Here is a 25,716-nt window from a genome sequence, read left to right as displayed (position 1 = left end):
TTGCATCGGAAGGATTCGATGAGTGCTCGTCGAACGGGAAGCCCAGCGTGCGGTCTTGCATGATGACGAGTCTTCCGCTTGGAAGTAGTTGATTGTTTTGGAAAATAAAAGGGGGGGAGGAAAAAATATTTCCTCTCGATGAGTGATTCAGTGGGTTGTGGTGTCCAGTGAACGTTCGTGATAGGTGTCGATGATGGATATTTAATGAGAGTGCTTTACGCGAGGAAACGTTCGGTTAAGGTAAAAGGCGATGTTACATTTATACGTAATCGTTGTGTCAACGTAACGTTCGAATATTCTTACCTGGGTCTTGAATGTCAGCGATGATGACCTGTTGTGACGGTCAGTGTTTATTGCTCCATTTGAGACCCGTATAAGACTATTTGACGTTACATCGACGTGACGTTTAAAAATCTCTAAAGGATGACGTGACTTTCTTTGCCTTCTTTTTTTCTTCCTTTTTTTTTTTTTTTTTTTTTTTTTTTTTTGACTATTTCAAACTATCCTTCTCGACTGTCACATCCCGTACGAACGTCATCACGCTGTCGCGTGAGTCGTTCCAACCCTGGATAGGTATCATGCATTACTGCGTTACACGATGCGAGGCCGCGGTCGTATATTTAACGTGACATTAAGATTTGCTTATAGTGCTTTCAGTAGAGACACAAGATTATATTGATTTTTCAAGTTGACGAGATAAATCGATGAAATTATTAGCATACTCCCGCTCACGCGATACGTCTAGTACTTTAAAGATGTCAAAATTTGCATCGCGTGCGTCCTCAATTAAATCTATAATTAAGTTTGCGACGATGCTCCGATTTTGAAACGATCAATTGTCAGCATTGCAGTGCGAGATACGTATATTGGAATATTTTCTCTTTGAAAAAATGTAAACAAGTAAATATAACGAAATGCTATTTACTTTGTTTCGTACAATAAGAACTGTAAGAGTGTAAAATGTAGCGAGTTACATATCCCGAAAGATTTCAGCCAGATAACTTTCACTTGACGGAATGACTCAACTTCTTCGCGAGTCGGAGTTTAATATTGTTATGAAAATGAAGTGAAAAGAGTAGAGAAAGAGAGAGAGAGAGAAGAGTCGGGAGAGTTAACGAACGGTAACGGAAGGCCTCGTGAGGACGAAATAATCCGGGAAAAGACCCTGAAGACGTTAATTGCGAGACAAACAGACGACGACAAATGTGAAATAAATGGCGACATCGACTAAATTACCTTCGCGTTTCTCGAAGCTAATTGAGCAAAAGCGAAACTTGCCGGTACTCGACGACTGTTTATAATTTCGATAAATAATTCGCACGGTATGCATTAAGGTAAAAAAAAGGCTCGTTAGTCAGCCCCCGCAAAATATTACGTTACCGTTATCCGAACGAAGATCTAGATCAACCTACCTACAATATATCGTGTTCGCCAGATCTACTTTCTGTCTCTCTCGTCTCTTTTATTCCACTGCACTTTATTTACCCGTCTATCGATCCGTCTGTGAATTTTCATTTACGTCAAGATTATGTACTGAATAATTTTACAAATGGACCTTTACTATTTATTAAAGCTTTGACAAGTTAAATGTACAGTCTTTACTTAATTTATAAATAAAGATACTTCAAAAAATATCGTGTATAAAAAAGAAAATATTCTTATTTATTTATCTACTAAGAAGGCTTGTAAAGTTTAAACATTTCGAATAAGTTTTTTCAACGATATAATTTCATTTGCGGTGTCATCGAGGATATAACGCGCGGTGAAATTTTCCACGTACAAGTAATCGTTTGTGATCAAATTTGCGTAATTAGCAGCGTGATTGCAACAACGGAACGTGTGTGTAATTAGGGCCGACGAGCGTTTCGGGAAAGTGACCGCGTATCCATCGAATTACTCATCGCGAGGTGTTCGTTCTTTACTGTAAAAAATAACTGCAAACAGAGTGTTTGAAGTTTTCTTAAAGACACACTGTCCTGAATTTTCAGACATTTTCCTAAACTGTCAGAAAAATGATGAAAAAATAGTATTCTCGAGATGTATACTTTATAAGCCCTCTTATTAAATATTCTTAATGAATAAGGATATATATTCTTTTTTATGTGATATATATTTTTTGGCGTACCTTATTTATAAATGAAATAAAAACTATATATTTAACTTGTCAAAGTTTTAATAAATAGCAAATGTTCATTTAAAACTGTTTATCGTTATTATTGGAATTAATCCCAAATATTAAATAATATAATAGAGAAAAAAAATTTCTCTCTTAAACTAAAAGAAGATCCTTTTGGCGTTTATTTTAGAGAGAGAAAGATATAAAAACAAGTGAAATATTGAAAAAATTAGCATATAATTTGTTATGATATGAGAGACTGGTTGAAATTACTTTAAGACATTCCAGAACTGAAAATTCCGACAAAAATGTGTCTGAATTCTTAGGCAATTTCTTAGTGCTGAGCTCGCGGGTTAAATTTTCCCTACCGCGTTTCACCCTCCGCGACACTCCGTTCCGTCCGGCTAAATATGCCTGTCCATCCTCTATTTACATTGCGCCGTCGTTGTCGCGTACGAGACTTAGCGACGAACTGTCACGCTTAGCGATAAACGCCAACGTACACATTACTACGATTCTCTAAACGTCGCTGACGGCATCGTTCTTTCAACGTGCGATTAAAATTCGAAACCCGAGATGCTAAAATTCCCTCGACAGTATCCCGTTCACCAGTGAGTTCAGTGAGTTACTTGAAGCACCGATGATACCCGCGCCATCGTCGCGAGGCCAACGATAATCCGGTCGGAAGATAGCCCGCTCGAGGAGTCCGCCCGAAGGTGAGGAGGATGGCCACCCCGTCGTCCGAGAACTCGAGGGGTGCCCGACGACGCACCACCGGCCTGCCAACGCGCGTCCGCGTCCACGCGAGCCAGGAGAACGGAATCGGCGGCGAGGATGGACGCGACGACTCCGGCCTCTCCTCCGAGAGTTCGACGCCGACGAACGGATCGCCGCCGCCGCGGCAGCCCAGGGCGCCGTCCGGCGGCCTCGTCGTCGTCGGCGCGACCGCGGCTTCCTCCGCGGCTGCCTCGCTAGCCAAGAATAGCCCCGGAAGGTAGTGAATCCCTCGTCTCACCAGAAGAAAGCCACTGTCAGATATTTCCGAATAGCATATATATTTATAGGAGAGATGTGAAATTTATAGCGGGAGAGATTAGATGTTGCTCAGGTTTATTTATTTATTTATTTATTTATTTTTTTTTTTTTTTTTTTTTTTGAATAGGAATTTTTACGAGATAACGCGCGATTATGTTGCTTTCTTGAACCTCTGTTGGATTTATATTTTCAGGAGCCACCACTCTCTGCTTACTGTTTATACTATAATTTTATCTCCACGTGTGTTTGTATGCACGATGAATTATTTTTATTCCGTTTCTTTTCTTAGAGAATGAAAAATAAGATACTTTGAGAATGTGCTGGAAAAAATGCTACTCGCATAATCCTGGAATATAGAGAAATATCGAAAATGTAGACATATTAGATACGAGAGCTGACGAGTTTCTCTCTTTTTGTTTCAGAATCGGAAGTGACAGGATGTCAAGGCTGTTACGCAGCAGATCCGGAACGGAATCACCGCGCTCGTTAGATAACATGCGCAATCGTCAAGTTTCTAGTCCTATGAGAACGTCGGGAAGTGTAAGTCACTTTTTTTCTACCTGTCTTTCCATTCTCACAGATTTCATTTATTAAGCATTTGTCGCGCTCACGTAATGTCTCGTTGATCCACAGGTTTCATCCTCGTGCGTCGATTCCGGGGACGAGTCGAGCCTCAGGATAGATCGCGGAACGTATCAGTACATGTTCCAGGACATCGTCTCCATAAAGACGATGCTCTTGAAACTCAAACGAGTCCTTCAGGAGGTATATAATGATCAACTCGTCACGTTGCTCGCTTGCATTTCACGTTTGCACATTGCTTTTTTTTTACTTTATGCGTCCCACAAAAATGCGTTTCGCGCGTTTTTGTACGACGCCAAAGCCAGTTATAATTGTTGCTTTCAGTTACACGTTATCCGCAAGTGTTATTCCGTTACTTGTATACACGCGGTGTTTTATTGCCTTTTTTATTAACACGATTCTTTTTATTTTTCATTTTTGTCGTCGTCCTTCCCGATTTTACGTCTCAAGTCAGGGGAGAACGATTTGAGGGTACGTTGCATTGATTTTCTTTACATTTTTGTTACTAATTTATATCACCTCACTCGCATACGTGTGTGTGTGTGTGTGTGTGTGTGTGTGTGTGTGTATTTGTATACGTGTAATATATATACATATATAAAAATTTAAATATCCGTGCGGGACTGAATAAAAATCATATACATGAAAATCATAATTGCAAGAAGGAGAGAGAAAAAGAGATAAACGAAGCTGAATTTAATTTTTGTAACAAAACTATTTTACTCAGTCCCGACGATATATACGAGTTATAAAAATTATTATCAGCGATGCTGAAAATAAACGTACAAGTTATTAATATTTGATATTGATTTTTAGGCAGAAACTCTCAACCCATTCGATAATCCGAAGGTTGGTACTTTATTTTTTATAAAGAAACTTATTAAAAAAAAATAGATTGAGAATATATATTTTTCAACGCTTGCTCAATCGAAGATAAAAATAACGATTACCGATACGCTTGTAGAATGGCCTCTTCTGTAACCTGAACGAGGGTGGTACTACCGACGTGAGCACGTCACCGGGAAGCGGTGGTAGCAGTATCGCGGACGAATTGACAGACTTGAGGAGACAGGTGGTGTTTCTTCAGGGTCAAGTGGAGGATCGGGATCGTACCATACAATCGCGGGATCGAACCATCGAGCTACTTGAGGTAAATAACGAGGTAAATTCTTCAATCGCGATTAAGCGTATTGCTCTGTGCAAAAAAGCTCGCCTCGACCGGAGATTTAAATCCTAAATCGGTAATTATTTTCAGAGTGATTTTTTTTTCTTCTTTTTTTGGGGGGGAATTTTTTGAATAGCTCGAGTGTGACGTATTTATTTTCGCAGCTCCAGATGTCGAAGCTTCAAGGACCTAAGAACGGCGACGCTCAAAGTTGCATCCTACCGACGCGCAATAATGACATTTCCTCCGTGCACACGTGTAACGCCGCTACGCAAACGGAAAAGGTATTGCTTTCTACGTGTAATTCATATGACACATATTCAATCCCCTTCATCTTACATCATTTACGTTCGATTTTGTCTTTATCTTGTCACTTACTTTCGATTATTATTATGATAGTCGCATTTCTTTTGCGAATATATTTCGTTTATTGTTATCATTATTATTAACGTTACTTTATCGCACTCGATTAAAGACAACAACACATTTTTCATTTGCGACTCTAGACACGTCCAGTATCAGCGGGACCCTCGCTCCTACAATCACTCCCACAGGATGGTGTTATGGGGCCTCTCGTTAGGTGAGAGTTTATCTTGTTTATTCTGTCCAATCGATGATGATATTCATATGAACTAAACTCTTCTACACATACGTTTAATCTTTTTAATCTTTAACTTGACGTAAAATATTTTATAATCAATCGAGTACTGTCAAACACTATCGAATAAACATTGCATTTATTCAAATTATTACGCGCTTGTGCCACTGACAATCGCATCTAAAATATATCTTTTTCTATGTATCATGTGCATCATAAATAATGTTTTTTTTTTGTTATTCTGGTCCCGCCCTTTACTCGGGTAATTGCACGCGAAGCAGCTTCAGGATCGGGAAGGTAGAGTGCGTCAGTCTGTGTGACTTACTATTGGGATATGTACTCCTCTCTGCATTTAACGCCCTCATATTCATGCACCTCTTCTATTTTCGTACCACTTGTTTGACAGTTCGTTATTGATGATTGTGTTCAGTTTTGCATGCGATTAAGTAATTTGACTTTAGTTTTCAGCTATTCGACCAAAGCAAATCTTGTCAAAGTAAAATTAAATTTGAACTATTGTGCACTTTGATATATAGTATATAATCATTTTCTTCTGTGTATATATATATATATATATATATATATATATATATATATATATATATAATTTTATAAACGACTAATACTATTGATGTATAATTTATATATTAATTATATAATATAAATAGTAATATAATAATTAATATATAAATTAATAATTGATTGGTTGAATAGTCACAAAACAGTTATAGTTTTTTGTACTTCAATTATTCTTTACGTTCAGCTTCATATCATGTCCTCCCGATGAATTTTTCATTTCAAAATAATCATACGATTACATTTTGCGTGATCAATAAGAGAGCCTAATGTTTCTCCATAAGAGTCGATATATAAATCTTCTTCATAAAAGTCGATATATAAATTTTGAGGACATTTTTAATCCGTTCGCGCGCGCGAATGCGTGTAGATTATAAATCAATCTTGCTTGCTACTCCGTATTTATAAAAACCAATGTTCCTGGCATGTAACGTAATGTGTTTTTCGCCTAAATGCTAGCGCGACAATTTATTTTATCTCGATATTCTCTCAAAATTATATTTTGCGATAATATATTAGATTTACAATTCGTAATGTTTCACGCTGCTTTGAATAGCCATGTGCGGTGAGTCTTTTCTACTGAATCGATTTCAAATATTGTATCTTTTTTTTCTTTTTACTAGAATTGAATTTTATATACCACTTATTTCCACGCACACTTGTAACAATGACAACTTCTCGATTGCAGTTGGAGTGACTCGTCGGACCGTCAGCGACTCTCGATGCTCTCCGAGCTTAATTCCGCCGGGAGCCATCGCAAGCCAACCGAACGTTTACCTCATACGTTAAGACTCCGTCAAGGACAGACCCCGACACGTCGCGCCAACGCGCACGCGAGGAGACACTCGTCGGAAACACTCGTGTCCGGCTCGTTCACCAAGCCGAAGGACCGCGCAAAGTCGCCTTGCGATTCGAACGACGTGGAACAACGCGACGCCAAGGTAGAAGGCAACACGATCAAATCCCTTATTCCGACGCCTAGGAAGCTTCGGGTTTAACGATAGAGGGAGGACGCGGCGATACTCGGTTGTAATATCCTGTCTACGTGTATTAGTGTTTCTTTCAGACGTCCGAATCCCTGTCGAAGAACAGAAAAGTAAGACAGATTAATCGTGAATGCATCATTCGATTCACATGAATTCTCTGTAATTTTTCTTCCGATGAATCTTATCTAAATCGACAATAAGCCAGTATCTCAATTATATCTATTATATTAAATTATTTATAGAATACGATATATAAGCAACGCGGTTTAGTTTATTATTCGTCGCGTTTTTCTACCGCGATTCGGACGTCCAAAATCGATTCCCCAAACGATCTCTCGTTCCACCTGTTCTTGTTCGTAATTAGTTTTACCGCGCACATCATAAAGTTCACGTTCCTCGCAACGTGTAACGACCTCGTTACGCGCTCGTCTGATATAATTTGCCGCCGTACTTATGTGACGTACTTGTGTAGAAAGTGTCGAGCGCGAGAGAAGTCGTCCATTCCTGGGGCGGATATTTCGAGCAGCATATAATTCGTCGCACGCACGTACGAGTGTGTAAAACACTTAATATTAAAGATGATATTATAAAGATGAAATTCATTTCTTCATCTAAACTCGAGTGCAAAATTAGAGATTAACAAATTATTAGAGTATCAAAAAAAAATTACCAAAAAAATTGCTATATTTATTCGACGATCGATTGAGATCTGCGGCAGAAACAGGAGAAAATAATAAGTAATACATGTGTATGTGGAATTTTTTCCCCGCACGATTTCATCTCGAAAATATAAAAGCTCTATCTACGCCTTTTAGTTCGAATTAAATATCAGAGGCAGATATACATATATATATATATATTTATTGGAAAAGGATTTTTGTAATATAATTTATTGTAAATATGAAAATACAAAATTAATTTCAAGCATAACGTACAATTATAATCGAGAAAATTAATCGGATTTTTCGATAAGGCAAGTTTAGAATCTTCGATATTTCCTTTCGACGCAGACATACACAAGTGAATGTTTCAGAAAACCTACAGCTTTATAATTTTTATGTATATATATTCAAATTTATTTTCTCTAGAAAGAGAGAATGATTTGTTAAATACACATTATTTATACATACATATATATATATATATTGCTGTGAATTTATCAGGTGAATTTTCTCTCTATAATTACGTCACTCGCTGTGATTCAATGAAAATTAGATGCAATTATAATTATTGTTTATAACATCATATACAAAAGTATATTACGATTTGTTTGTCGATGATATTCATATCATTATTACATACATTTGAATAATTTTCAAGAGAAGCGAAAACAAAGTTTAAGGGTTTATTATGTAAATTCCACATTTGTCGCTTTAATTTATTGCGTGTTTGGTATGAGCTTGGTGCTAGTAAGTCTGTATGATATTTAGTCTCTCCTGTCTTTCATAAAGTGTATTCCAGCATACTTTTCGCGAAAATATTTATTTATATCTGTATTAACGTATCAATATTTTACGTAATATTACCGATGGATTCAAAAGTATTAGAACGCACAGTGCGCTAAAAATTTAATTTAAAAAGATTTACTTTCAAATTAAATCGAAACGAATTAGAGATATAAAATGCTCGTCCAGGTGAAACGGATGTACATTGTCATTATTCTTCAGTAATATAGAGAAATCGAGAAGGTCAGGAAAAACTAAATAGCATATAATAATTGTATATTGATTTGTTTATATTTTAATTTATATGGTGATTATATGTAAAAGTAGAAACGAAGAGAATGAGAGAGCTAGAGTGAGGAAGAGAAAAAGAAAGAGACAGAGAGAGATGAATCTCATTAATTTTTTAAGAAATATATGATAGAAAAATGTGGACTAGGGAAATTTTAGTTTTTCCGCAGGGCTACTTTCGCGAGACGCAGTCAAGTATTTGTGGAAATGTATCGAGTAGATTTATGCAAAATCCGCTTATTATTAATAACATTTAATAACAATAGATCAATAGATCTGATACGGAATAAATTAAGTGACACAATTTCATTGGTATTATCGATGAGCAATCGACAGTGACATTATCATCCGCTATTACATCTCTGAAGAGCGAGAATTGGTTGAATCTAGAGCGAAAATTTCGAAAAAAAACGCAAATTTGTTTGCAAATTGTGTTGTCGCATCATAATAAATGTTATGGCAAATAAACGATATACACATAAGATAGCGAACACCTATTTATTTTCCGACAAAACGTCCGACGATTGTTCGATCGTAATTACTTAATTAATTAATAAGTCTACACAGTTTTCAAAAATTCTCATATAACGACGATAATATATCTTCGAAGAAAAATACTCTACATTAATGTCCAATATAATAATAATAATAATACGCGCAAAACACAGATATCTCTAAGTTAACTCTAGCGACGTAGTGATAGCGGATTAATTAGGTGAATCGATAAATAATTAATTAATGAAAGATAATCCACTCTTATGTAATCATGATAAGAATTCGTACTTGTCGGGACGATTCATCTCCAGTTTTCAATCGTACATTCACCTAGTCCCAGAATATCGCAATAAAGGCAATTTTATTCGACTTTTAGTCTTTTTTTCTTTCAACCCACGAATTGTAAATACAAATCGGTACGTCTTTATTTACTATCTTTATTTACACATTGGAGAAATAATTCTCTTTAAATTCTATTATTGTTTACAACATATGTGATACTTTAACATATGTATTGTTCGATTAAACGCGCACGTATTTATATATGTTTTCCAACTTTGTAAATTAAAATTGGAATCTTGAAGGTCCTATTGTCAAACTGACGCGCGTGTCACAACAAGTCTCGTATAGTAACTCTATATATATGTGTATAGATAAATATATATAAGCGATAAGAACGAAATGTGTACATTCGTAGAGATACGTGTCAATTGAACGGATTTTTGCCGTTTAACGTTGTGCATTTACCGAGACGTGTTTGCTCTTACATCTGGGATGTGATGGACGACTTGAGCTCGATCCGGCAGGAGAACAGTATACGCTTTCTATTTTATATTCTGCTTGATATAATTTTGAAAATATCCCCTGCTCCTCGCAAATATCTCCGTCAAATCGGAATCGAACTTCTCTAACTCTAATTCTAGTTGTAGATTATCTCCTGGAGCGTTTCGAACGAGGTCAGATTTACACGTGGGTCGGTACCCTTCTCCTGGTGATCAATCCCAACGGCGAGATCTCTACTTGTCCCAACCTGTTGCACACTCACAATCCGTATGACAAGATCTGCGATGTAACTCGCAAGGAGGTAGCACCTCATATATGTGCCGTGGCTACCAGAGCACACTATAGGATAGTTGAAGGTCTCGGGAAGCCTGATCAGGTAAATCCGACCAGGAGGTTTAATCCGATCCTCGTGCGTGATCCTTATCTTCCCATCTGGAAAAATAACTCCTCTACGTTCCTCATCGTAAAGGTGATCGTTCTGAATGGCGAAACTGGCACGGGAAAGACCTTCAACGCGAGGAAGGCATTGGAATTTCTGATCGCCAGAAATGCATCCGCTGACAAGCATCGAGGACGAGACGTAGCTTGCAACATCGTGCAGAGAATCACGGACGCCTGCCGTTTGATGTCGGCCTTCACGGTGGCCTCCACCGAGAGGAACGAGGTCAGTTCGAGACACGTGGAGCTCGTGTGGCTCGAGTACAAAATGGGCAGCATTTGCGGCGCGATGGTATCCTCATACCTTTTGGAGAGGAACAGAGTTACGATGGGTCGTTGCAATTTTCAGATTTTTGGTCAGGTGATTTTCGCCGAGTCGTACAGCATGTCTTGTGCTAATCATTATATATACTCATCATCAAGCTCATCATACGTATTATTCTAGATGATGACTGCGTTGATGAATATAGATGAGTTCGCCGATACTGGATTATCGAAGGACAGGCAATATTTTATGTCGAGCGATCTGGATTCTTCGAAAGAGCAACAGCTTCGCGACGGCTGTCGAGATACTTTGAGGGCGATGGATATCCTAGGCTTCACGAAGGATCAGAAGAAAGATATCTTTCAAGTTCTTTCCCTGCTCATTCATATGGGCAACATACGGTTTACGCAAGAGGACGATCATTGCAGGATTGATACCGATGATCAACGTATATGTAACTGATAATATTTCCACTACAAAAAATAACGCGCGTTGACATATTCATTTATACTTTCCTCGATGACTTGAATCGTGTAATGAGATTGGAACGGCTCGGTGGAGAGCACGTGATGTTACGTGTGATTTGCAGAATCCAAGGAAGCTTTAGAGAACACGTGCAAGCTGGCTGGTCTCCAGAAGGAGGATTTTGCCGAATTGCTTACGTCCACCCTGATAAATCCGCAAAGTTTTTGGCAACGTCATATCATTTATCGACGTAATCTCAACACGAAGGAAGCCTGCCGCTACAGGCTGCACAGCATCATCCGCCACTTGTACGACCTTCTTTTCCACTGGCTGATCGACTCCGTAAACAGGATCCTCTCCGCTCGTTTGTTTAATGAACGATTGGGTATCATCAGAATAAATCTCTTCGGTATCTGTGAAATCGATACATCATGATACCGATGTGATAATCTTTTCGTCCTTCAGGGATATTGGATGTCTTTGGATTCGAGCGCTTCCACGCGAATGGCATCGAGCAACTCTGCATTAACTACATCAACGAGAGATTTCAACAATATTTCATGGAGAAGCATATGGAATTTCGTCGGAGGACTTTGCAGGAAGAGGATCTCGTTGAGGATATGAAATCGCTGGATATCGCGCGATACGAGGATCGCTTGAATACGATTGAGAAACATTTGTTCTCTACTCTCAACGACGTAATGTGTTTCCAATCTTTAGACGATATATATATATATATATATATATATATATAATAATTATTATAAAATTATATATAATATACAGGATGTTTGGAAATTAAACCGACAAACTTTCAGAGGTTGTCGGGGCACCAAAAAGATCATTTTTCGCAAATGAACCTAAGGCTACAAAAATACGCGATGAAAACTAGGCGGTTTTATTTAAAAAATTCAAAGTGATCTCGACCTGATCTTAGCGACGTTTCCGACCCTAGGTTTATTTGTAAAAAATGATCCTTTTTGGTGCCCCCGACAACCTCTGAAAGTTTGTCGGTTTAATTTCCAAACCGCCTGTATATTATAAATATATATATATATCTGTAGGTTCGATGTAGAATAATTAATCGATAATTAATGAATGAATTTTCGTATAGGTATGTTTATCGACAGTCCCGAGCGATGCGTCTAAATTAATACAGCAAGTATGCGCCAACGGTTGTCCTAAAACGAAGCAATTCTTAAAAGTGAGGAACGAAAATTTGATTATACAACATTACGCCGGTGCCGTGGAATATTCCTTTAACGATTTGCTTTTCAAAAATCTCGATAAGGTATGACAAATAAATAAATATATATATATATATATATATATGATAAGGACGATGCGCTTGATCTGATCGCGTATGTGATCCTGAAAAATTGACAACCGTCTGAACGGATATGTTAAAAATGTGATTCAGATCCCGGACGAGATAGCTGTAACGTTTGGCGCGAGTAAGAATAATACATTTCTGTATCGCTTAGTTAACAAGAGTAAATTACATCACGAGAATGGAAGGGCCAAGAAACCCACGATACTTTCCAAGCTACGACATAACGTGAACTCGCTGACACAAGAGTTAGACAAATGTGATGTGCATTATGTTCGCTGCATTAAACCACGGTATAATATTCAATGATAACGTACAATTTAATTTATTTTTTAATAGAAATTAATTGATTACCTATAGGCGGCTTGACAGTCGCGAGTGGGACCGAAACGAACTTCGGAGGCAACTGGCTAATACGGGCATCTTCGACGCTCTGCCTCTGGCTAGATGTAAATATTCGATACACTTTAGCTACAAGGAGTTTTTCAAACGCTATTACTACAAACGTACGGCTGATTGTAAGAGTCCCAACAATTTTTAACGTTAAGCTTGCTTGTACATTTACCGATTTACTTCTCTACAGGAACCTCCTTTCGCATACGTTTCAATATGTTGAAGTCTCATTTAACGGTGAATGGCAATGACTTATCGGTATATTATGGGAAACATTTCATCTTCTTGACAGAGCACACTTTTTTACACTTAGAATCTGCTAGAAAGCAATTTCACGTCGAATGTGTCAGAAAAATAGAATTTTTCTGGATAAAGTATAGCAAGTATCTCTTTGTATATTGATATATATTTTAAAACACTTTGCAAATTGTTTAAAAAGTAAAATGAAAATGTTCAGCAGTCGAAAATAGAGAGAACGCATACATCGAGTAGCTTAAACATCAGTAAAATAAATTTTGAATTCCAACGTCTTGGAAAGACGATAACGAAAATTACAGGTAAAAAGATCAAACTGATTTATTCTATATCTATGCAGGGGATAATCGACGACAAAATGTAAAAGAGAACACGACTGCTAACGATCAAACGATTGATATTAAAAATGAGTTGATGGAGAAATCTCACTTGGAACGTATTATATCCATGGGAATAAATGTATATGCAGAGACATATTGGCAAAATACGAGAAGAAATACAGCTTGTGATGATCAAGCAGTCGTCAATATTCAAGATAGATCGACTAAAAAAAATAAATTAGAAAATAAATATCACGTACAATTAATTGATTATTCCATTACACAAGAAAAACATCCATTTATGCCAAATGTATCGTATGATAAAACTACGTATATAATCCATTGGTTAAAAGATGTGAGTAAAGCGATGAATAAAAAAAAATCGAAACAACTATCAATAAGTCACAATCAACTCGTCGATATTCAATCACAAGATGTAAGACACACAAAACGCTCAAATAACAATAAACTTTATACGGAAAACAGACATGAGAACAATCCTGAAGATTACAACAAAGTATGTAATATTAATAATGTAATATATTTTGTCTCTATTTCCTTTGATTAAAAAAAAAAAAAAAATTCGATTTATAGAAAGATGTACACGTTATACGATATGGCACTTTTACGTTATTCTACAAAAATGGAGTTTTGAGTCGATGTCGTCCGGCGAGGGTAAATAAATAAATGTCGGAATTGAAATTACAAAGGAAAGAATTAAGAAATTAAAAAAACATTATTATTTTACAGCTACCAGTTAGAGTACATACTCGACTCACGTGTTTAACTAATTCGCATTGTTTGGTACATACGGAACTTCCACTTGGTCTACAGGATTGTCTTTAAAAGAAGATTTGTACAATATATATATATAAGATTTAGTAGGCCATTATACATAATTTATAGAAAGAATATATAAATTTCCCATTTTTATCTTAATTAAAATTAGATTTAAAAAATTTACAAAACAAAAATTTCAAAAATTTTTATCCTGAATGACGTGAACAGGAATTCGCGCCATAAAGAATATAAATTTGTAGACTGGAAAAACCTATCAGAAATTTCATAAAAGAGACATAATGATAATAATTTTTTGATACTTGTAGTTAACGAAAATAATCTAGAATCACGATTAATGTAATACAAAATATTGAAATAATCAATGACAGCTCTTGCTGTGTATGTAATAATAGTGATGTTTGAATAAATTAAACTTATATTAATCTATAAACAAACATGTGCCAAATTATAAAAATTATAGGGATCTTTCTTTCTATCCTTAACCACGAGCAGTCTGTGCGATGCGACCAGAGCGAGAGTGGCTTGAAGATCGCTCCTCAGAATATGATAATTAGCTCTTAGACAGACACGTCTCAGGTTGCTGGGAGGAACTGGACGACCACCAGCGAACGCAAATCTGTAACGTTGAAATTATATAATACATTCTACGCCCTCACATTAGCTTTATCAAATTTTTATTAGATGCCTACCTTATCTCCCGTCTCGGTCCTCTCAGAGTGGAATACGGAAATGCGGTTTGTCGATCCCACAGCTTTTTATTATTAAGTAACGGTCTGATTTTGACGTATTTCATCTTGCTTTTGAGGATGATAGGCAACGTGCCAGTCTTCTTATTGCTTCTCCCTCTTGTATCATTGTCGGGTAAATTATTAGCAGGTAGATAAGGTAATAACGAATCTCCGTAATGTTCGAGCAAAGGGGCAAGATCAAAAGAGTAACCCTGCGATCTCACGAGGGCGCAAACAGCCAGCTATGATTATAAATATGGATAATGTATAGAGGCAACATATATCAGGGGAATTAGAATAACGTAAAAGAGGCAGTACTAACAGCTATTTGTCCCCAAATAATCGAACCAGATGAAGCGTAATAATGTAAAATATTTTGTATGGAAAGAATGTGCTCGGCCTCGTGCTGGAAAAATATAAGTGGTTGGAGGTTCATTAATAATTCCGTCACCATTATCTTCCTTTTACAAACATCCTCTCTTTTCCTTTTCTTCTCTGGATTTTTGTATTCATCCCCATAATTTTCTTCTTTCTTTAAAAGGACACTCTGCAATGTCGGTATATATCTGTCGAGATAAAAATCAATTCGAAAAGATCAATCTTTTTTTCTTAAATTAAAAAGGGGTATTTTATAGGTCTCGTCTTACTTGTCAGCGATCGACGGCCAGCGAAGCATCAATTTGAGCGCGCATTCTTTAAAAAGTACTTTTAAATTCGGATGTATAATACTCTCACTCAGCAATAACTCCAATAATAAATCAGTCATTTTATCCACCTGAGAACAAGCAAATCAAACGAGATATTTGCAAGCGTTCGAGAAAAATGTACAAATGTGTAATCTTTCTGAGATTAACTACCGATATTAGATGATAAGGGTAGACAGCTTCGCTGTTACTAGCAATGGCTATTATGAGCTTGCAGGTACGTGTAGAAACGCGCGTATACTGTGCATTATTTGAGATTAATGTAGACCTAGCGATAGATATCAATTTATCTATGACTCCCTCGTCACCTAAATGCACATTGGTAGCGCAATCGTTAAGGAAAACCTAAGAGATATCAAAAGTGCTACATTTATTTAATTATAATAATATTAAAAAATAAGTTTTATTTCTATATACTTGAAAAGTTTTCTGCGAGCCATTAAATAAAGTTTTCAATGCACATTTGGCATAATGGTCACGTGCTTCTGTCAACTTCTTGTTGCATATTTTATTATCTATAGAAAAAAAAAATAAATATTATCTTTCAACATCAAATGTACAATATTAAAGGTTGGAGAGCGACAAAAGGCTAGAAAAATAGTATAAACTTTTAAAGAGTCTACCTTGCAGAAATGGCACATTAGGTTGAGAAAAATTCAACGGGTCGTTTAGTTGGTGAGCAAGATTAATGACAGATTCGCTAGGCACATACACCTTAGCTTCTGTATGATACTCTGGCATGGATTCTGGCGCACCAAGAATCGGATCAGCGTCACACAAGTTGGTGATCACTGCATTAACATCCATAGATGTTAGGCGTTTTCTTTTACTATGTCTCAGTCTTGTAACACATTTCTGAAATATCAGAATAAATAGATATTACAATTATATACATGTGTTGTAATGTACAAGTAAGAAATGTATTATTCACTTACATGTAGGACTTCTCTCAAGCGATAGGAGGCATCTTCAGCTAATCTCTTTAACAGTGGATCCGGCAATGGATGCATACCCAATTCCTCACCGATGGTAGAGATCCATTCGATACTGAGCATGGCATATCTCCTTGAATTATTATCATTTGTAATACTGCTGGTGCCTGCATCTTTATTGTTAGAATTGACAAAAGAATTACTGTATCCCATAGTGGTTTGATTTGCCAACATCTCTTTCATGATCTACACCCTTTCAATGTCGATATAATAACTTGGCTTACACGTTTATCAAACGTGCGTCTTGGCATCAGCTATCAATCAAAGTGGAGTGTTTACAAACTATACAAACTGAATGTGCAACATAATATTATAAACTGTGTACATACATACTCGTAACACACGATGACGTATTTTCATGTATAAATAAAGTTATTCTAGCTTGAATTTATCGTGGCAATTATTGTCAATAATAACATTGATAAAAGAAACGTTGAACTTAAATATATTTTTTCCTCTTGATATTCGAAACACATTAATATTTTAGTCACAATACATCATTGCCGAATGTTGAACGCGTACTGATTGGTAGCTGACAACTCTGACAAGTAGCCAAGCGAGAGACTTCCGTCGAAGAATAACTAGATTTCCTGTCGAATATTTAATTTATTAATTGTCGATTTATTAAAATCTAAAAATGAAGAAAAAAAGATTTATATTCAATGTAACATGTACATACAATAAAAATAATTCCGCGATCTTGAGGGCCTCAAGGATTGAAATACGCTTGCTTCGATATGTAAGTATCTTTGAAAAATCGCCCGAGTTATTATCAGGAGAATATACTTCGACAGAAAGTATGCGAACAGGGAACCACAAATCAAAAGGGTCGCGAATTTTAAGCAAATTATCATAAACTTAGCCGCGAAATTTATTTGAGATTCACTTCATTCAATTTGCTTTACCTCTCGTCAAATTACATTCCCTTAGTAATGATGATTTTTTTGGACAGATTTTTACAGAAAATGCATCCTGTGCATCCTTGCATTTTGTTTTGACCAATCAAATGCTACTCTGCTCGAGAAATAGATTTTCGAACGGACCACGAACCACCTCCACTCAAAACCACGTGCGTGCGAAGCGAGCTGTCACTTAACCTGATGTGATCTGTGGGGATCGGACGAAGGCTCGATAAAAGATTTGTCTTTCGATTTTAAACAATACTTCATTTGATAAGAAACATTTGATAAGAATTTAAAAAAAAAAAAAAAAAAAAAAAAAATGAATGTTATATCCTGTACCACGTGGGTTAAAAAAGGTGTTGCCGCAGCTGTTCCTGAAAAGGTTATTATGGTTCAAGCATGTTTTAGGTTACGTCACTTGTTAATGTAAAAATTTTATATTAATATAATTTTATTTTGCACGATTATTTAGCTCGAATTAAAGGCCGACGAACTTGAAGAGATTATAAGGGAGACACAATCCACTTTAGAGTATGTAATCAAATAATATCTCGTAATAATAAATTTTATTTATTTATTTACAACAATTTTTACAGAGATGAAGCTTCTGATGAAGATGCAACTGTACCGCAATCGAGTACAAAAAATACAGAAGAATTTCTTGCAACTGGCATTGACGAATACAATTTTCAAGCCTATGATGACGAAAGTAAAAATAAAAAACTAGAAGACATTGATTAATGCTTATAATTAAGTTAATTAATTAAATAACAATGTTCATTTCGGTTTTGCAGGTGGCAATATGTATTGCAACATCACCACTCTAGCCAGTTTTGAGGCAGATGGAAAAGATCCTTTTATAACAAATGATAATGATGAGGATTCGGAAAAAGAAGATGACATTATCAAAGCTGATGATAATCTAGTTCTAATTGGTCATGTTGAAGGAGATGCTAGCATCTTGGAAGTATTTGGTTTGTATAAAAATATAAAATATTTCGAAGCTAGATAATTTTACATAGATTTGCTGATTTATGATAATTTATAATTATAGTATATAACGAAAGAGAAGGTTCCTTTTATTGCCATCACGATATATTATTGCCTTCATTTCCATTGTGTATGGAATGGCTCAATTATGATCCTGCAGATACAAAACCAGGCGAGTAATAACAATATAATACTTTAAACATATTAAAAAAAAAGCATGAGAAACATTTAGACTATAAGTATTTATTAATATTTAATTAACAATATAAATATATATAATTATTTAATATTTATGTAAATATATATAATTATATTCAACTTCTTTTTACAGGCAATTTATGTGCAATTGGCAACATGACTCCTATAATCGAGGTATGGGACTTGGATTTGATAGATTGTTTAGAGCCAGCTTACAAATTAGGCTGTAAACCGAATAAAAAGAAGAAGCAAAGGCGCGTTGGACACAGGGACGCAGTTCTAGATGTAGCATGGAACCAGAATTACACGTTAGTTCTTAATTTTCAAAAATGCATTTAATGAAATTCTTAATTTCATAATAAAAATTACATCTCGCTCCAGGCATGTGCTTGCTAGCGGTTCGGTTGACGAAACGGTCTTATTATGGGACTTGGAAAATTGTAAGCCTGTGACTAAACTGAATTCGTTTAATGAAAAAATACAAACATTAAAGTGGCATCCACAGGAAACCCATCAATTATTGACAGGATGTGCAGACAAGTATGTTTGATTATTATTATAAATATTTATCTAGATATAATTATCAATATGTAATTTTCTTTTAGATTAGTAAGATTATTCGATTGCAAAGAGGAAAGGCTTGTACGAAGCTGGAATGTATCGGGAGAAGTGGAGAGGGTGTTGTGGAATCATTATGATCCAAATTATTGCATTGTATGTTTTACACATGTCTCTCTTAACAATTTTCTTTACATCTGTAATCTTTAATCATATTTGTTTGTAGGCCAGCACAGATAATGGTTGTATAGAATACTTTGATGTGAGAGAAGACAAGCCATTATGGCAAATCAAGGCTCACGAAAAAGAAGTTACGGGTAAATAATTTTTTCTTGTTTTACAAAAAAAGAAAAAGAAAATTTGTTTTATATAGTTTTTTATAAGTTTCATAAATCTTATCTAATATAGCCATCTAATATTTTTTGCAGGTCTTTCTCTCAGCACATCATGCCGAGGTCTGTTAGTTTCTTGTTCAAACGACGGTGTAACTAAAGTATGGGATCTTCTTGACCAAGCAGGCCCTACTCTTATATGGGAACAGACGAATAATTTAGGTGCTATTCAATGCCTCGCGGCAAATCCAGACAACGGATTCATATTTGCCGCTGGCGGAGATAATAAAGAACACAATTTTCAAGTGCTAGATCTCAGGGAAATTCCTGCATGTATGTATAGATATAAATATTTTGATATAAATTTTGGATATTATTATTAGCATTGATAAATTCACTGATTGATAGTACGGGAGAAATTCGCGGATGCGGGGCATGCGTCGAATAGTTTGGTAAAGGAAATCAAACAAGAGATAACAGAAGTCAAACAGGAGATAATAGAAGTCAAACAGGAAATAATGGACATTGCCGACAATGTGGAAGAAATGGAAATTGAAAGTCTAGGATCGTCAAGTACGCAAGCTGAAAAAACGAAAATAAAATATGAAATATATCCCTAACATATTAGGATTTATATATATATATGTTAGGTAAAACACTAAAGCTAATTATTAAAACTAAAAACTCGTGTTTGTTTCTCAAAACAAATGTGATTTATTGTTTTCCTGTTAACGATATAATGTTAACTCGATGATTATTTCTCAAGAATATTACGTCTTGTACACTGTAATATTTTGTTGAGAATAACTGACAGTACTTTTTTTTCGACCATTGATCAAAATTTTCATATCATACAATATGATTAATCGATGTAACATTATATGGAGCTCACGTATTTATTAAAAGAAATTATTTTTAATGAAATAGGTCCTTGATTTATGATGCCATATATGATATATGATTATACAGACAAAAACATTTATTTAATCTCTTGGGGAGACTTACAGAGATTCTGAAAGATTATTTAAAAACATTATATAGAATTTAAAAATTTAGTACAAACTTTTTGTGGAAAACAACTCTCTACTTTGAATTCTCTCATGTTCCATTTAAAATACAGAATATATTTGCGTATAGAGATAAGCTGGTTATATGTATAAGATGGAAACTGTAAAACTCATGTATGAATCCACAATTTGTAAAAATATCATTTGTGCTGCGAGTTTCTCTTTGTAAAAGTGATTATCTGATTTTTATTGTAGTTATCTGACAATTAGATATCTGCAAAAGCTATAAGTTGTAACGTGACTTGTTTAATTAAGAATTCAAAGCAAGTTTGGCCAGCGAAGGGGAAACGGGCAATCGTGAGAATTCTTTTTACAATGTATCTTTAGATGATATTATTCGTTCGAATATACACAATTTCCGGATTCGTCTATTAATTATATCTCTTAATCTGATACTGACAAAGTCCTATAGTTACTTTCATTTCTTAATGCAGAATCATATTACAATGATCACGGTGGCATATAATTATTAACAAATTCTTTTACACAACACTTCCTTTTTTATTTTATACATTTGGACTGTAAACTTTTCTTATGGTCTTTGCAACTGCAATTTAATTTTGAATAAATGTAACAAAAGTTTTTTACGAGCGATTTCGTTTTCAGACAGTTACACAAATATAATGATAATCAAAGCTCCTTTTTATGTCTGCACACATATATATCCATATTTTCGAACAATGGATGTGTTAACACATTTTTTTTTACATCGCAATTTTAAATCGCTTATTTATTAGAAACAAGATGTCTCATTTTAAATAATTTCTTTCAGGAAGCGTCGTTTTCTTAGATATTCAGTACAAGATACGATAGTATATGTATATTACATTGTTGAAAATTGATATTAAATCTGTACATTTTCAGAAACAGTAAACGTTTTCAGACAATCAGCTAACAAATCCAACTGCGCGAAATGAAAAACACAATAAATCAATCGAGGAACCTGATGAAATATGTATATTTAAAGAAAATTTATCTCACATAGACAAATTGGAATGGGGTAAAAGATACATATGTGTACCAGTGCCAGTAACGCTGGTAATTATTTTAATAAACAAAATTAATAAAATACACAATCACTGTTGTTAGATTTGTTAACGAATTTCGAATATAATACGACACGCTTTCTGGCAGTGGTCTCGTAAAAATTCAATGACAGTCGAGGACATTATTATGTCAACAATGGCTCGTAAAATTCCACTTTTGACTGACAATGTTACGTCAGATATTTACACTTTGTTTTTCCGTTTTCCTTCCTTTTTACATTTATAAATCTAGAATCTATGTCACATTGATATATATTTTAAATAAGTTTAATAAATATTAAAAAATAAAGGATTACGATTAAAATAAGCGCTTTTAAGTACAATTTTTTTTCGCTAACGACGCGAATTATTCAATCCATTCACTTCGCGCAAACAATCAAATCGGTGCAATATACAATGTATATGTATACAATGTATTCTTGTTTTTCTTTCATTGTTGATCAGTGATATATAAATCATGTGTAGTCAATAATATTCCCCATTGATAGCATAAAATGTCTGACCTCATTGGGTTCATCAGATAATCTGACGATGCATACGACAAACGAGCGAGAAGTGAAAGTCAACAATGGTCGCTTTTGATCTAGAGGATGATGACGGTTGACCATAAAGATTGATATACATACGTCGTACAATATATTAATTAGAATAATTCGTACACACATATGTAACATTAACACATTGAACTAGGCATCGGTTCCTACATCGAGGTTTCTCGAGTCCTGACTGGAATCGTGCTGGCTCCCGCCTTCGGAACTAGCGTTGCTCGATTGGTCCGAGCCCTTCTTCACCTTGGGCTTGTACTCCGTGATCGTGACGGTGACATTGTTGACTGTCACTTCATTCGTTTGCGCGGTACTACGGTCGATATTTTTCAGACGTGGCGGATGCCTGTTCTTACGTCTCGGTTTATCCATTTTGCGTTCCTTTTCCTTAACACCGCTGGTCGTGCCACCACCACCGCTCCCTTCCTTCTTGCCTGGTTTTAAAAGCGGCACATATTGTTGCTGCGCAACCTGTACAAATGTACATGGTACAAGTTGATTAATTGTACTAATATCTTCAATGACTTTGAATTGACAGAAAAAAGATTAAACAGGGCGTCTAGTCTCTGGAAAAACATGGAAAACGTGGAATTTTTAAAAAATTCTTTTTGATAATACTTTTATATTACATGCAATCTCTAATAAAAGTCAAGTTATGAATTATGTGTGTTTAAAATATTATTAATATACATATTCATCTTTTGTTTATACATTTAATATCTTAACAAAATATTGAATATATATAAGCAGTATATATTCATTTTATTTAAGTTTAAGTGAGAAAAGAAAAATGAACAAAAATTATATATACTTAATTGAAAAATATTTAACTTTTGAATGCTATTCAATTTTCTTCAATACATTTGCAAATCTAGTACTTGAAACTTGAATGTTTTTCCTTCGTATGAGTGAAAAGTATTTGAAAAAAAAACTTATTTTAGAAAATTGCACCAAAAAATCTTGCAAATATTCTTTTTATCTGGAATTTTGACCAAAAATACCTCGTAAAGAATTTTCAGGGAATTTTTTTCAAAGATTTGAGTTTTTAACCAGATTAAGTAGACACCCAGTTAAAAAGATAATTGCACCGAGATAAAATGTCTATCTATATAGAAATTCTTTTGAAAATAAACGTAATATATTAATGTTATAAAAATATTATTGCAGACCAACCTGTTGAGCTACTAATTGGGGGTTTATGCGGGGTTTCCGCGTAGAGGTTCCCTTGCGGACGTCACACATGAGGCACTTAAATGCTTCCGCTGTATTCCTAAAAGTGCAAACACTGCAGTCCCAATAATTTTCTTCCAAAACCTTCGCCTGACGTTTTCCGCTTCCCGAATGGTTCATTGTTCGTTGCAGTCAATTGTAGAACGCTGTACCTTCTCAAAAGAAAGTTTCCCCTCTTTTGAGGCACCTTTGGCCTCATTAAATTTTGCGGTTTTATGAACACTGGATATTTTTCGACAGAGCGAGACTAAGGATATGCAATAAAAGTGCTAGATAAATCTCTAAGACAGTGTTCCATACATCAACTAAGCGAGATACACAAGAGTCTGTTATGCTCGATTGCTCTGTATTGACCACCTATGTCTCTACCTTGTATCACTCTGACATTACACATTTTCTTCCAGTGTATCTGCAACAGAAAAATTCTCATTGTGCGTAATACAGAATTAGCGACATTACAAATTTATATTTAATATATATTAATATATATAAAAATAATTGTTCTATTTAACAATAAATGTGTCGTTTGTAGAGGCATCAGCATTTTTATCGGTACATATTCAGATTGTTCAATAAAACCAGGAAAGCAATGACAAACTGGCGGAAGAAAAAAAAATTAATAAACACCTTTGAGACATAACATGCATCTCTTCCTCAAGAAATAATTATTTTTCTCCAAATTTACGTAACTAATAAAATATAATTAAATTTCAAACCAGCTTAAATTATTTCCACAAAAAAAATTCATCGACTTCTTCGAGGACTTCCTCGACTTAAATAATTGAACAATCGACGCGCCGTTGCCTTTATTTATCGATAACGGAATTGACCTTGTCATCTGTCCAGAGCGACAACTCACATTATTTACACTTGACGTTCACTGATAGCGAATTCGCTCGCGCACACGGCGCGCTTTTTGCTCCTCCCGTTGAAGTCGTCGTAGCACGATTATATATATATATATATATATATATATATATATATATATATATATATATATATATATATATATATATATGTCTTATATATTCCACTTTTATATTTTCACTCGACCAGGAAACTCTCTCGCTTCGTTTCACGTCCCCAGTAACTCAACTTGGAACGCACTTTCGTCCGATATGCGTGAAATAATCCAGCGCGTGTCCGACGCCGAATATCTCCCAACTATGCGAAACGTCTCCTTCGGAGCAGCGATTTCGATTCCGGAGTCACGCCGGTGACGCGGTTACGGGACGCATCCTTTTCCCTTCGGCGAAACAGATGGACAGACATATATGCGTGCACGTGTGTATATATATGTGTGGATATTACACGCACACGACGAGCGTCCGCAGGATTCGTTCGCGCATTCCAGCGTCTGTCGGCGACGACGAGGGGAAAAAATTCCGGGGATCTCGACCGAAAGGGAAAGACAGAGACAAAGAGAGAGAGAGAGAGAGAGAGAGAGAGAGAGAGAGTGATAGAGAAAATAAGATGAACTCGTTGAGGCCGTACTGTCACCGTTGCTGCTGCCAGCCGAGGTCGCCGACGACCTGGCGAGCGACGGGGCGTACTCGAAGCAACGCGTACCCGAGACGGCTAAGAGAAGGAGATGGCGGAGGAGGAGGAGGAGGAGGAGGATGATATTGACAAACAATCCGACGGGGGGGGGAGTCGATTGCGTGCGGCTCCTCTGCCCCGTTGACGGCGGCGCCGTTCGCGATCCGCTCGTTCCTCGCCGTCACATTTTCCGGAACGCGGAACAAAATAATGTCCACCCCCCTGCCCTCCCTTTGCGCTGCACAAGAGCACAGCAGAAACTGGCAGAAAGAAAGCTGAGAGACGCCACGAGCCCGTTTTTCTCGAGACGCTTTTTCCCCACAGGACAGTGGCGCTAACTACATCCATTTTATAACCGGCGGAACTACATGGCTGGATTTATTTTTCGATGCCATGGTAAAACGATGACCGATTGGTTCGTGTCCGTGCTAGATCCACAATTATATAATGTATATTATTTATTTATTTATTTATTTATTTATATTCTATACTAGCATCAAGTTATAAATATTCAGTAAGTGTATTTATACACAGTAAATTTCTACATAT

The 25,716-nt window shown here is 35.8% G+C and overlaps 5 protein-coding genes across 18 annotated transcripts in view; 3 read left to right on the top strand and 2 right to left on the bottom strand.

Moving 5' to 3' along the window:
- Positions 1-9,655, top strand: part of LOC140673361 (uncharacterized) — a 36,245-nt gene extending 26,590 nt beyond the window's left edge. For 5 of the 9 annotated variants that reach the window (XM_072906287.1, XM_072906284.1, XM_072906286.1 and 2 more), the window contains 8 exons: positions 3,574-3,691; positions 3,785-3,916; positions 4,184-4,204; positions 4,550-4,582; positions 4,698-4,895; positions 5,063-5,182; positions 5,405-5,478; positions 6,761-9,655. In XM_072906287.1, coding sequence (XP_072762388.1) covers positions 3,574-3,691; positions 3,785-3,916; positions 4,184-4,204; positions 4,550-4,582; positions 4,698-4,895; positions 5,063-5,182; positions 5,405-5,478; positions 6,761-7,070 — 1,006 coding nt within the window. In that variant the 3' untranslated portion in view covers positions 7,071-9,655. Of the gene's footprint in view, positions 1-3,573; positions 3,692-3,784; positions 3,917-4,183; positions 4,205-4,549; positions 4,583-4,697; positions 4,896-5,062; positions 5,183-5,404; positions 5,479-5,777; positions 5,794-6,760 lie in introns of all 9 variants that reach the window. The other 4 variants (XM_072906292.1, XM_072906288.1, XM_072906289.1 and 1 more) reach the window with 4 other exon arrangements.
- A 122-nt stretch (positions 9,656-9,777) lies between these two features.
- On the top strand, positions 9,778-14,425 carry LOC140673364 (uncharacterized). 2 transcript variants are annotated; one of them, XM_072906296.1, is made up of 13 exons: positions 9,778-10,099; positions 10,216-10,445; positions 10,539-10,868; positions 10,953-11,220; positions 11,362-11,622; positions 11,703-11,935; positions 12,352-12,528; positions 12,658-12,860; positions 12,928-13,073; positions 13,151-13,339; positions 13,556-14,052; positions 14,130-14,210; positions 14,286-14,425. In XM_072906296.1, the coding sequence occupies exons 1-13, from the start codon at positions 10,066-10,068 to the stop codon at positions 14,379-14,381; spliced, it is 2,745 nt and encodes a 914-aa protein (XP_072762397.1). In that variant the 5' UTR covers positions 9,778-10,065; the 3' UTR covers positions 14,382-14,425. The 2 variants fall into 2 exon arrangements, with proteins under 2 accessions (XP_072762397.1, XP_072762396.1); XM_072906295.1 differs by having other exon boundaries at positions 10,210-10,445.
- Positions 14,253-17,809, bottom strand: LOC140673368 (uncharacterized). Of its 3 annotated transcripts, none has more exons than XM_072906309.1 (10): positions 17,666-17,809; positions 17,090-17,350; positions 16,704-17,014; positions 16,392-16,623; positions 16,186-16,283; positions 15,922-16,113; positions 15,712-15,839; positions 15,387-15,630; positions 15,026-15,306; positions 14,253-14,952 (listed from the first exon to the last, which is right to left on the bottom strand). In XM_072906309.1, exons 3-10 carry the CDS (start codon positions 16,941-16,943, stop codon positions 14,760-14,762), a joined length of 1,608 nt encoding a protein of 535 aa, XP_072762410.1. In that variant the 5' UTR covers positions 16,944-17,014; positions 17,090-17,350; positions 17,666-17,809; the 3' UTR covers positions 14,253-14,759. The 3 variants fall into 3 exon arrangements, with proteins under 3 accessions (XP_072762410.1, XP_072762409.1, XP_072762411.1); XM_072906308.1 differs by having other exon boundaries at positions 17,440-17,719; XM_072906310.1 differs by having other exon boundaries at positions 17,094-17,350; positions 17,440-17,719.
- Positions 17,810-17,855: 46 nt separating this feature from the next.
- Positions 17,856-20,978, top strand: LOC140673370 (periodic tryptophan protein 1 homolog). The gene is made up of 11 exons (XM_072906314.1): positions 17,856-18,044; positions 18,135-18,193; positions 18,259-18,371; positions 18,457-18,636; positions 18,717-18,824; positions 18,984-19,158; positions 19,232-19,390; positions 19,456-19,564; positions 19,635-19,725; positions 19,837-20,073; positions 20,149-20,978. The coding sequence occupies exons 1-11, from the start codon at positions 17,982-17,984 to the stop codon at positions 20,358-20,360; spliced, it is 1,506 nt and encodes a 501-aa protein (XP_072762415.1). The 5' UTR covers positions 17,856-17,981; the 3' UTR covers positions 20,361-20,978.
- Rybp (ring and YY1 binding protein) lies at positions 20,694-25,376 on the bottom strand. Of its 3 annotated transcripts, none has more exons than XM_072906358.1 (3): positions 24,488-25,376; positions 23,572-24,037; positions 20,694-22,869 (listed from the first exon to the last, which is right to left on the bottom strand). In XM_072906358.1, exons 2-3 carry the CDS (start codon positions 23,746-23,748, stop codon positions 22,540-22,542), a joined length of 507 nt encoding a protein of 168 aa, XP_072762459.1. In that variant the 5' UTR covers positions 23,749-24,037; positions 24,488-25,376; the 3' UTR covers positions 20,694-22,539. The 3 variants fall into 3 exon arrangements, with proteins under 3 accessions (XP_072762459.1, XP_072762460.1, XP_072762458.1); XM_072906359.1 differs by lacking the exon at positions 24,488-25,376 and adding an exon at positions 24,345-24,464; XM_072906357.1 differs by lacking the exon at positions 24,488-25,376 and adding an exon at positions 24,256-24,452.
- Between the last annotated feature and the right edge of the window lie 340 nt (positions 25,377-25,716).

Source organism: Anoplolepis gracilipes, chromosome 14 (genome assembly GCF_047496725.1).
Source record: "Anoplolepis gracilipes chromosome 14, ASM4749672v1, whole genome shotgun sequence".
Lineage (NCBI taxonomy): Eukaryota > Metazoa > Arthropoda > Insecta > Hymenoptera > Formicidae > Anoplolepis > Anoplolepis gracilipes.
Note: the sequence above shows the minus strand (reverse complement) of the source record. Positions and strands in the feature narration are given on the sequence as shown.

Excerpts from the sequence above, each read along its gene's own strand:
- LOC140673364 (XM_072906295.1), top strand. The coding sequence starts at position 10,066 with ATGGACGACTTGAGCTCGATCCGGCAGGAGAACA. Across the intron at positions 12,861-12,927 it reads GTTCGCTGCATTAAACCACG|GCGGCTTGACAGTCGCGAGT; the intron begins GTATAATATTCA and ends GATTACCTATAG. Across the intron at positions 14,211-14,285 it reads GTCGATGTCGTCCGGCGAGG|CTACCAGTTAGAGTACATAC; the intron begins GTAAATAAATAA and ends ATTATTTTACAG.
- LOC140673368 (XM_072906309.1), bottom strand. The coding sequence starts at position 16,943 with ATGAAAGAGATGTTGGCAAATCAAACCACTATGGGATACAGTAATTCT. Across the intron at positions 15,307-15,386 it reads TTATTTGGGGACAAATAGCT|CTGGCTGTTTGCGCCCTCGT; the intron begins GTTAGTACTGCC and ends TTATAATCATAG. Across the intron at positions 14,953-15,025 it reads GGACCGAGACGGGAGATAAG|ATTTGCGTTCGCTGGTGGTC; the intron begins GTAGGCATCTAA and ends TCAACGTTACAG.
- LOC140673370 (XM_072906314.1), top strand. The coding sequence starts at position 17,982 with ATGAATGTTATATCCTGTACCACGTGGGTTAAAAAAGGTGTTGCCGCA. Across the intron at positions 19,159-19,231 it reads GCATGGAACCAGAATTACAC|GCATGTGCTTGCTAGCGGTT; the intron begins GTTAGTTCTTAA and ends ATCTCGCTCCAG. Across the intron at positions 19,565-19,634 it reads ATGATCCAAATTATTGCATT|GCCAGCACAGATAATGGTTG; the intron begins GTATGTTTTACA and ends ATTTGTTTGTAG.
- Rybp (XM_072906358.1), bottom strand. The coding sequence starts at position 23,748 with ATGAACCATTCGGGAAGCGGAAAACGTCAGGCGAAGGTTTTGGAAGAA. Across the intron at positions 22,870-23,571 it reads CCCAATTAGTAGCTCAACAG|GTTGCGCAGCAACAATATGT; the intron begins GTTGGTCTGCAA and ends ACATTTGTACAG.